This window comes from Salvelinus sp. IW2-2015, linkage group LG11 (genome assembly GCF_002910315.2).
Source record: "Salvelinus sp. IW2-2015 linkage group LG11, ASM291031v2, whole genome shotgun sequence".
NCBI lineage: Eukaryota > Metazoa > Chordata > Actinopteri > Salmoniformes > Salmonidae > Salvelinus > Salvelinus sp. IW2-2015.
In genome coordinates this window covers 49,054,175-49,065,360 of record NC_036851.1, presented here as the reverse complement: position 1 = coordinate 49,065,360, position 11,186 = coordinate 49,054,175, and the positions used below count along the sequence as shown (strand labels likewise).

Genomic DNA, 11,186 nt, shown 5'->3' with positions numbered 1-11,186 from the left:
ACCGGCCTCACAAACCGCAGACCACGTGCCCAGGGCCTCCACATCCGGCTTTTAATTTGGACAGGAAAGTATAGAAAATTTGATCTGTTAAGGCAGTTAACCCACAAGCGGGTAACCCACTGTTCCTAGGCCGTCACTGTAAATAATAATTTGTTTTTAACTGACTTGCCTAGTTAAATAAAGGTTAAATAAAAGTAATATCCACAGCTGTAATAGGAGACATTATTTTAGAAAATCAAAGGGGAGGAATTTTGAGAAAATAAAAGGTGTACCTTTTACAAGAGAAGTAAAGGAACCCACCACACGTATCTGTAGATCTGTAGCTCATATGGACGGTGAAATATTGAACACTTGTCCTATCACAGGAAATATTCATGTAAAATCAGTTAAATAAATAATTGCAATTCCAATGGGTGTACTTTGGAGAGGTGAGAGGTAACATTTTTTTAAATTGAACTAGGCAAGTCAGTTGAGAACAAATTCTTATTTACAATGACAGCATAGGAACAGTGGGTTAACTGCCTTGTTCAGGTGCAGAAAGACAGATTTTTAACTTATCAGCTTGGGGATTTGATCAAGCAACCTTTACGGTTACTGGCCCAACGCTCTAGCCACTAGGCTACCTGCCATGGTTTTAGATGTATATGACATTTGGACTGGAAGCTATAGAAAATTAGCTCTGTATGTGAACTAATAACTACAACTATAATAGGAAAAATGGGGAGAAAAAAAAGGGGAGGAATTTTTAAAAACTAAATCGCTTTGTTAAGAGGTCAGGGAACACACTGCACTTGTCTGTAGATCTCTAGCACATGTGGATCGGAAGTCTTTCAAAATGATAATTATGACATTAACTATTATTTTTATAATCAGGGAACTTTAAAATGGGAATTCTTATTGGTGTATCATGGATAAGGGACATCAGTGACTACAAGTGATTTTTAGCTCGCTAGTCTAGGTCATGCAAGTAGGCTACAGTAGTTTGGGTAGGAGTGAGAAAGATCATAGGTCTATTTATGTTTGTTGAGCTCGTATTATTACATAAAATCCATTAAAAATAAACAAGTTACAATTTTAAAATGTAATTGTTGTGGTAAAAAAACATAAAGTAAGTTTAAGATGTATAGCTCATTTAATTTAGGGAAAAAATTCATTTTTTCTGCTGTAAAAAAAAWAAATGATTTTTTACCTTTATTTATTAACTAGGCAAGTCAGTTAAGAACAAATTCTTATTTTCAATGACGGCCTAGGAACAGTGGGTTAACTGCCTTGTTCAGGGGCAGAACAACAGATTTTTACCTTGTCAGCTCAGGAGATTCGTTTTTGCATTCTTCCGGTTATTAGTTCAACGCTCTAACCACTCGGCTACCTGCAGCCCCATGATTGCACATGGTCCCTTAGTTGTCAGTGSATAATATTCCCCCATTGAAATCAATGTAAAGTCACTTTTTTTTAAATGGAACAGAATAGAGAAAAAGGCTGTACCTTGTTCTCTGACATCATCTGATTCTAGATATATCATCCTAATCATCCTAATCATTCCGTCGAAGCTGTACTGATGAGCAAACTCCAAATATCAAACCAATATCCAAAATGAAAACTTTACTGCGGTTTACCACAGCCACAAAGTCACAAACTCTGCCTATTTCTACAATTTTAAGCCTAACCAATGTCGTGGAAATTCTAATCAATAATGAGGAGAGACAAGGTCAATCACCAATCAGGATATTACTTTATTCAAAGCGTATAAATAACATTGATGAATTATTGCAATAATGAAGCTGGTCGCCGAACTACCCTTAGATGATTAGTTGAGAGGTCAACGAGCGGATTTGAGCCACAGCATTTTATAGCAAAGTGCATCCTCCTGAATGGTCATGACAAACAACAGATGTATGGAATGGGTCACAAGGTGAGACTTTATATATGAGAAAGGAGTATCCCCAGCCAGATAGCCTTAGTAAGGAAACCAGAGTTTATCCCCTAAGACAAGGTTCCCATCTCATCACTGGTACCTCACAGCATAGAAACATCAACTCATTCTATGGCATAAATCAATTATCTCAAAAGCTCCTCTCAGATCACACAGACACAAGTTATAAGAACCCTGTTCTGTTGCATAAAACAACCATTTGATGCAATAACAGTATTATAATGTAATCTTGTAATTTCACCCACAACACCACACTGCTAACCTTATGCCTAACCCTAACTTTTTTTCATGAATTTTTACACTCTAGCCAATMTTGACTTTGTGGCTGTGGTAACTACCGACAACCATGTGAGGCCAAACGTCTGCGCAATTTGAAGCGCGTTAATGCGTTGTCATGTGACCAGCTCATCACGAGCTCCAGCCGCAAAAGTGAACACATGACTACTCCTTCCGTGATCTGTGAGTGCATAAGTATTGTAGCTGTTTTGTAGGTACCTACGGCCTAATTCGACGAAAAAGGTAAGTGCCAGTGTTGGTTCATCCCGCGCATTAAAAATGCAGTGAACTCAAATACCCGTTTACTTAAACCTTGGCTAGCCTGTTGCAATCACTGTTGACATCTTCTCGGACTTTAACTAGCTAACGTTAACGTTAAATTGTCTTTCAAGTCTAGACATGTCATAACTTGTTACTAGTAAACTGGTTAAAATGTCAGTTAATTTTACTCCCAGATGTATAATTTGGTGTTGACCCTGCTGTTCGGAGCCTTGGGGACACTCGGCGCACCTGAAGCGGATGAAATAAAGTTTCTCCCTGGGCTTCAAAAGCAGCCTAACTTCAAACAGTATTCGGGATACTTCAATGTGGCCGACAACAAACACCTTCACTACTGGTGAGTGGGTAGCCGTCTCTTAACCATTATAATGGCCTAGTAGTGTCCTACTAATTTACTTTGCTACATATGTATTTCAAACCTGAAGGGAGCATTTTATGTGTAGGACACATGACTTTAGCAATGAGGAAGTGTCTTGGTTTGTATGAGGAAATATTTAAACCATGTACACAGCTTCATTTGACAGTAGTTTATATTTGATCAGTTCCTCAAGTTAATGTCTATAGACTTCATGTGGGTACCACGTCCTACACCGCTTCCATTCATGTGAACCTGTCATGCAGGTTTGTGGAGTCTCAGAAGGATCCAGCTGCCAGCCCAGTGGTTCTGTGGCTGAATGGTGGCCCTGGCTGCAGCTCCCTTGACGGTCTGCTCATAGAACATGGGCCTTTCTTGGTAAGGAGAACCCCAAAAAAGCTATGTGCCTCTTACACTTTAGATTACCAGTGATTAATTGTTGTCTCTACCTTTTTTGCCCTTTTGCTTTTGTCTCTGCCCAATTTMACCATGCTTTGTTGCTGCCATACTTTGTTGTTTTAGGGCTCTTGTCGTGATGTGCTTTTGTTCTACGTTTAGAATGAATCCCAGCTCTGTCCCCGCAGGAGGCCTTTTGGTAGGCTGTCATTGTAAATAAGAATTTGTTCTTAACTTACTTTCCTAGTTAAATATAACAGTCTCAGTTTACACTTCTACTTCTGGGATATTTGGTCAGCTGTGATTTAGTTCTGGGTCCATACKTGTTCAAAATTGAGACTTGTGAGAAGTCATCTCTCTCAATAGGAAACCCTCAGCCAAAGCACCACCAACCCTTGCGCTAATTTCACCACACGCGCAAAGCAGTCGCAGTTGAAGTACTGCCTTTGCCACATCTATGTCCAAATAATCAGAGATGACAACCCAAACACTGCAACTGCTGCTTGTTATCCTATGCATTCAATCCCGTCGTGACAGATTCTTCGGTTTATGCATATTATCTGTCCATGAGAGATTAATGCTGCTAGATCAATTATCCTGCTAGTGTAAATGATCAGAGGGCAATCTTAAAACTGAAATTAACATTGTCTTCCATTTAAGTTGTATTGTGTTGTTGCCATGCCAGTGGTTCTGTAGTCTTTGAACGCAGTCTTATGTTCTCATTTCAGATTCAGAATGATGGCATGTCACTGGAGTACAACCCCTATTCCTGGAACATGGTTTGTCTCTTTACTCTAGCATATCTTCCCTAACCTGGTCCAAGGTCTGTTTGTGCTCTTGACAATGTCATTGCTGTAATTGTCAAGCCTTTGTTTGATGGCACAGACTGGCACTCACACTAGAAAGATATCTTGGTATCAGTTAAAAGTTTGGACACCTCATTCAGGGGTTTTTCTTTARACTATTTCCTATGTCGTAGAATAATAAAGACAACTATGACGTAATCAAGTGTTCAACAAATCTATAAAAAAATTACAAAAATTCTCCAAAGTAGCCACCCTTGACAGCTTTGCAGGTGTTCTCTCAACCAGCTTCACCTGGAATGCTTTTCCAACAGCATTGAAGGAGTTCACAAAAATTCTGAGCACTTGTTGGCTGCTTTCCCTTCACTCTACAGTCCAACTAATCCCAAACCGTCTCAATTGTTGGACACTTTTTTTTGGTTACTAGGTTATTTCATAGTTTTGATGACTTTTCTACAATGTGGAAAATAGTAAAAATAAAAACCCTTGATTGAGTTGTCTTAACCATTCCAGTGGGTGTCAGTGCTCCATTTATACACATTGAAGAATTATAGCAGGTGTGGTGTTTCTAGATTGCCAACGTGCTGTACCTGGAGTCCCCAGCAGGTGTTGGATTTTCATACTCAGACGATAGCAACTACACCACCAATGACACTGAGGTGAGTTATCAATATGCACGGTACCTGAAAAACCACTGATTAACAAGTTAGGAGATATGTTGAGGAACCCAGGACCCAATTGACTTGTGACTTCACTGGGATTGCTCGTTGCCACTGATTTTTAAATAACCTAATGTAAAGCCATTTATCAGATGCTTTTATCCAATGTGACTTACAAAAAATGTATGGCCACACTATTGTATTGGTGACACTAACTGCAATTCATCCTGCGACCCTTTACCAACTGAGCCTCACAGGACCACCCATCAAGACTGGCACATAAAGCCAAATGGTGACTTGTGCATTATGAATATCCGATAGCTATGTGCTATGAATGGAGTTACTGCTGGGACTGTACACAAGCTCATGGAGTTCTATATTGMTTTCTCTAGGTGTCCATGAATAACTACCTGGCATTGAAAGAGTTCTTCAAAGCCTTCCCAGAGTACATCAAGAATGAGTTCTTCCTGACGGGCGAGAGCTACGGCGGCATCTACATCCCCACCCTGGCAGAGAGAGTGATGGAGGACGCCAGCATGAACCTGCAGGTGAGAAAGATGGCCTGCAATCCCAAATGCCACCCTATCCCATGGGGAAAAGTAGGGCACTCAATGGGGACTGGGKTGCATCTGTAGGACTTCTTCCCTTTAGTAAGTCTCTCGTCCCCTGCCAAATCAGAATAAATGGATTGAGTAAAATCCATAGTGGTTGGCCTATTTGAGTGCAAGGTTGAGCTGGCTTCACTAATGCCTGTCAATCCAGTCCCTCCTGATCTAGGAGGTTGAGTTACCATGGGTAGAAGGGAGCGATCAAGTTGTATGTTTGGAAACGTCTACTGGCTACGTCTACCCCCATTGACAGTTGTTGCATTGTATGGTTTTTTTAACACTGGTCTTTGAAGACATGCGTTCTGCTTGGTTTAGCCTAATGCGCACCACTGCATTTAAAATTGTCATTGTAATAGCAGTTTAGGTTGTGGTACATTTTCACCTAAATCCTCAAGTAAGAATGGATGGTAATGTTTTTCCTCCAGGCTAATGTAGGCTATTTCATAGATACATTTTCAGGTCTCCAAATCATGCTGTCTATTCATAACCACATTAATGTGAAGCTTAGACGATCATTTTAAATACTGTTGCAGTTTAATGGCAACAGGTTAATCTGCCTCCCCTATAGCTCATTATGGTGCGGAGTTGCTATAGACCACCAAGTGCTAACAGTTTATCTCATTATCAGGCATTTCAAACATTATCCAGAGGTTTATTTTCTGGGTGCTTTCAATATTGACTGGCTTTCATCAAGCTGCCCACTCAAGAAAAAGCTTCAAACTGTAACCAGTGCCTCCAACCTGGTTCAGTCATCCTACCAGGGTAGTTACAAAGAGRACAGGAATGAAATATTGTATTGATCACATCTTTAGCTTTAAAGCAGTGTCCATGTTCATAGGATGTATTGATCACAATATAATAGCCATAGCTAGGAAAACCAAAGGCTGGGCCTAATATAGTGTAGAAGAAAACATATGTTTTCTAGGGACTCTTATGTTGTAAAGAATATTTGCTGGTGTTTTTATTTWTTWTWTTTTTTATTTCACCTTTATTTAACCAGGTAGGCAAATTGAGAACACGTTCTCATTTACAATTGCGACCTGGCCAAGATAAAGCAAAGCAGTTCGACACACAACACATAGTTACACATGGAGTAAAARAAACACAGTCAATAATACAGTGAAAAATAAGTCTATATACAATGTGAGCAAGTGAGGTGAGATAAGGGAGGTGAAGGCAAACAAAATATATATATATATAACTAAATAAAAATAAAAATAAGGCCATGGTGGCGAAGTAAATACAATATAGCAAGTAAACACTGGAATGGTTGGTTTGCAGTGGAAGAATGTGCAAAGTAGAGATAGAAATAATGGGGTGCAAAGGAGCTAAATAAATACAGTAGGTAAAGAGGTAGTAGTTTGGGCTAAATTATAGATGGGCTATGTACAGGAGTGTGTAATGAGGCGCAACCAGATGTGCACTTGACACTTATGAAATTGCTTATTCCAGTTACTAATAAGCATGCATCCATTTTAGAAAGTGACTAAGCTGTTCAATCCCTGAGGAATTAGAAAATTGTATGGTTGCGGGATGAGGCGAAAGGTATGGCAATAAGTGGCAACACAACTGATTGGCAAATAGATCATGTGACTAAACGGAAGAAACAAGTAATTATACTAAACTAAGAAATCATAGTAAAAAGCATTGGAGCACCTTGAATGAAACTTTGGCTCATTAATCACAACCCATGGTTTTCATTGGCGAGATTAGCAAATTTCGGCATGACATGCCAGCGACCGGCCAGCACTACATCAAGTATATTGTATTCAAACCCTTTGACTTGTCCCACATTTTGCTATGTTATAGCTTAATTCTAAAATTGATTGAATGTTTTTTTAATCTACACACAATACCCTGTAATACCAAGCAAAAACAGGTTTTTGTAAATGTATTTCTAAAAAAATAAAAAAAATAAAAAAATGTTCAGACCCTTGGCTATTAGACTATAAATTGAGCTCAGGTGCGTCCTGTTTCCATTTCTCATCCTTCAGATGTTTCTACAACTTGATTGTAGTCTACCTGTGGTAAATTCATTTGATTGGACAGGATTTGGAAAGGCACATCTGTCTATAAGGTCCCARAGTTGATGGTGCATGTCAGAGCAAAAACCAAGCTATGAGGTTGAAGGAATTGTCCGTAGAGCTCCGAGACAGGATTGTGTCACGTTACAGATCTGGGGAAGGGTCCCAGAAAAACACTTCTGCAGTATTGAAGGTCCCCAAGAACAGTGGACCCCATCAGTCTTAAATGGAAGAAGTTTGGAACCACCAAGACTCTTCCGAGAGCTGGCTGCCCGTCTTTGTCAGGTAGGTGACAAAGAACCCGATGGTGCGTCTGACAGAGCTCCAGAGTTCCMCTGTGGAGATGGGAGAACCTTACAGAAGGACAACCTCTGCAGCACTCCACCAATTAGGCCTTTATGGTAGTTGCCAGACGGAAGCCACTCAGTAAAAGGCATATGACAGCCTGCTTGGAGTTTGCCAAAAGGCATTTAAAGGACTCTGAAACAATGAGAAACAAGATTTTCTGTTCTGATGTAAAAATTAATCCATGATAAGAACCTGCTCCAGAGCAGTCGGGACCTCAMACTGGGGTGACGGTTCACCTTCCAACAGGACAACGACCCTAAGCACACAGGCAAGACGACGCAGGAGCGGCTTAGMGACAAGTCTCTGAATGTCCTTGAGTGGCCCAGCCAGAGCCCGGACTTGAACCCCTATCAAAGAGACCTGAAAATAGCTGTGCTGCAAAGCTCCCCATCCAACCTGACAGAGCTTGAGAGGATCTGGAGAGAAGAATGGGAGACTCCCCAAATACAGGTGTGTCAAGCTTGTGTCATACCCAAGAAATGTAATTGTAATGTCATACCCCGGTTGTAATTGCTGCCAAAGGTGCTTCAACAAAGTACTAAGTAAAGGGTCTATGCTTATGGGAATGTGATATTTCAGTTGATTTGTAGTACTTTTGCAAACATTTCTGAACTTGTTTTTGCTTTGTCGTCATTGGGTGTTGTGTGGATTGAGGGGGAATAACAATTTAAATACATTTTAGATTAAGGGTGTAAAGTAACAAGTGAAGGTCTGAGGACTCTGACCAAATTATGAAAGACAAGTGTGGACGAGGTGAAAGTTCTGTCTATGACAAGCCACCGTGGTCTGACAACTTGGCTGGAAAATTACTGTGCATAATAGGGGACGAAATTGCTATGCTTTACTTCAATTTTAACCTTACTAGAAAGTGTGTCCTAAAGCCTGGAGGGAAAGTAAGTCATTCTGCTACCCAAGAATGGTATAGCCCCCTTTACCGGTTCAGATGGCTGACCAATCAGCCTGTTACCAACCTTTTGGAAATATTGTCTGACTAGATACAATGCTAATTCACAGTAAACCAATTGACAAGACTTGAGCATGCTTATAGGGAATGACATTCAACAAGCACAGGACTTACACGAATGATGTAAAAGATTGTGGGGGCTGTTAGACTTCAGTGCAGCGWTTGACATTATTGGTCTGATGGAAAAAGTCGTATGGCTTTCCACTCCTGCTATATTTTGTATAGGTACCTTAATGGTAGCCTCTAAACATAATCCAGGTAAAATCAGGAATTCCCCAGGGCAGCTGTCTAGACCGCCATTTAAAAAAAAAAATGTTTACCCCCCCACAAGCTCTAATGCCATGGCCTAAAAATCATGTCTACTCTAAATAAGCTTTGTATAATTTTAAAAGTCAAATACACTGCATTTCAAGCAGTCAGCAATAATCTAATGAATTCAGGGCTTGTTAAATTATACCTAGCCTAAATATAATAACTGCTATAAGACCTGCTAATTTAACTGACTATCTGGCTTTCAAGTCTGTCTATGAAAATGCCCTTTGTTACAAATATAACTAGAAGCATGCATAATGCACCTTAACTTATTGTAGTGGGCATTAGGCTATAGAAAACTAACGTCTAATCATCAAGCCCATGTGCTAGTGGTTTGCCAACTAATCTTTATATTTCAAGTTTAGTTAACTTGGATATATTTGCTAGCTAACAAGTTCAACAGTTTAATTGTTTTTCAGGTTATTTAGAACCTGACAGACAGRTATGAAAAGCTCAAACCAAGTTTATTCACCCAACAGTTCCAATGGCTGAAACTGACAGATTTTCCCACCAGCCAGTGTCTGTACACACACCCTACTTTAGGTGAAGTCTCCTCCTTCCCTCTAAACATTACATCTTTATTGCTAGGCAGGAAATGTAGTGATGTGGGTAATAAACTGCTCCTTCTCCCTTAATGTGACCTGACCTCAGTCCCCATTCCTCACTAATCCACAGGTCTCCAACCTTATCAGTGACTGCAACCATGTGATTGCCTTACTCAGTAACATTCCAAGCTCCTAGCTCATATCCATCCTTAATTGACCCCACCATATACATTCCTCCTACATGTAACATTAACTTCTGGTGTATCAAGTATTACAATCTAACAATGAAACTAGACTGTGGCCCTTCACCTTTCCATAGGATACRTGATGTCTAACATGTTATGACAGAATATAAATGTTCTGCAATCCCCCTCTATCCCACAGTGACCTGAATAAGGATATTAGTTTAGAAGTCKGAACCCATCAGGAACACACCTGTATGTCTCCAACTGTTTGAAAAGCATCTTAGCCTTTCCATATGACCGTTTCTGTTGGCCCAAGTTAACGGCTTGTCAGAGATGATCTTGCAACTTTGTTGGTGTGAGTGGCAGGGGGAGGGGCTTGGTGTGTATACCTTAGAGGCAAAGTGAGGTTTCCCTCTAAAATCTGTCCAATGGGCTTATTTAAAATTGTCGCCTGCCTTTTGATAACGATTCTCATTTTTAGGGCAGAGGTGCATCTCGTTATATACTGATCTCGGGTATAAATTGGAAGGTGCAGCGCGACGTAAACAAGACTAAAAATACATCAGAACACACGGACAAATGCTCATAACCTCGCTTCTTGCGATACAGGTATTTTTAGAATATCGCGCAGAAACGTTAGAATTCTGTATATCGACCTAGCTGGAACGTTGTCCGGATCTCTGGCAGTCTCTATAGGGTTGCCACAGGGTTCAATTCGTGGGCTGACTCTTTCTCTGTATATCAATGCCGCTCTTGCTGCGGGTGTTTCTCTGATCCACATTTACGCAGACACCATTCTGTATACATCTGACACTTAACAAACCTTGAAATGAGCTTCAATGCCATACAACATGTGGCTTCCAACTGCTTTTAAATGCTAGTAAAACTAAATGCATGCTCTTCAACCGATCGCTGCCCGCGCCCGACTAGCATCACTACTCTGGAAGGTTCTGACTTAGAATATGTGGACAACTTGAAATACCTAGGTGTCTGACGTGGTAATTTCCTGTATTACTAAATGAGGAGAGTTTACAAACCACACAAGTCAGTTATATTTTAAAGTCCATCTTTAATTATATGAGCTTCACCATAGCCTTTGACTCTCAGATCAATTCTGTGTCTATAAATGAATTCTGAGTGCTTACAAAATAATACTTAGTATCTTTTATAGCCAAGATACACCCCTCTCCTCACATGACGAACCACAGATTTTAGGAACTTCACAAAGGGCCTTTTACTTGAAAGAGGAGTATACCATAGCCAGATAGCATTAGCTATAAATTATCGTTCAGTTTGGTCTCTTAGACGAGGTTCTACTTCTCGTTCTTGGTACTTCCTAGTACCAAAACATTACCTCATCCAATGGCATGTCAATTCTAGATACTCCCATCTCAAATACACCCTCTCCTGGACAAGCTCACGGAGGGGAGTGAGCCTCTAGGTCATATACTAGGTCAAGATTCATGCAACATCAGAGGGGTAATACAATGGTTCCAGAC

General features: G+C 40.2%; 1 protein-coding gene across 1 annotated transcript in view; it reads left to right on the top strand.

Moving 5' to 3' along the window:
• Nucleotides 1-2,356: 2,356 nt before the first annotated feature.
• The window catches only part of ctsa (cathepsin A), a 32,399-nt gene continuing 23,569 nt past the window's right edge, over nucleotides 2,357-11,186 (top strand). The window contains exons 1-6 of the mRNA XM_023997328.2: nucleotides 2,357-2,452; nucleotides 2,665-2,825; nucleotides 3,110-3,221; nucleotides 3,968-4,018; nucleotides 4,615-4,701; nucleotides 5,094-5,249. Coding sequence (XP_023853096.1) covers nucleotides 2,665-2,825; nucleotides 3,110-3,221; nucleotides 3,968-4,018; nucleotides 4,615-4,701; nucleotides 5,094-5,249 — 567 coding nt within the window. The 5' untranslated portion in view covers nucleotides 2,357-2,452. The remainder of the gene's footprint in view (nucleotides 2,453-2,664; nucleotides 2,826-3,109; nucleotides 3,222-3,967; nucleotides 4,019-4,614; nucleotides 4,702-5,093; nucleotides 5,250-11,186) is intronic.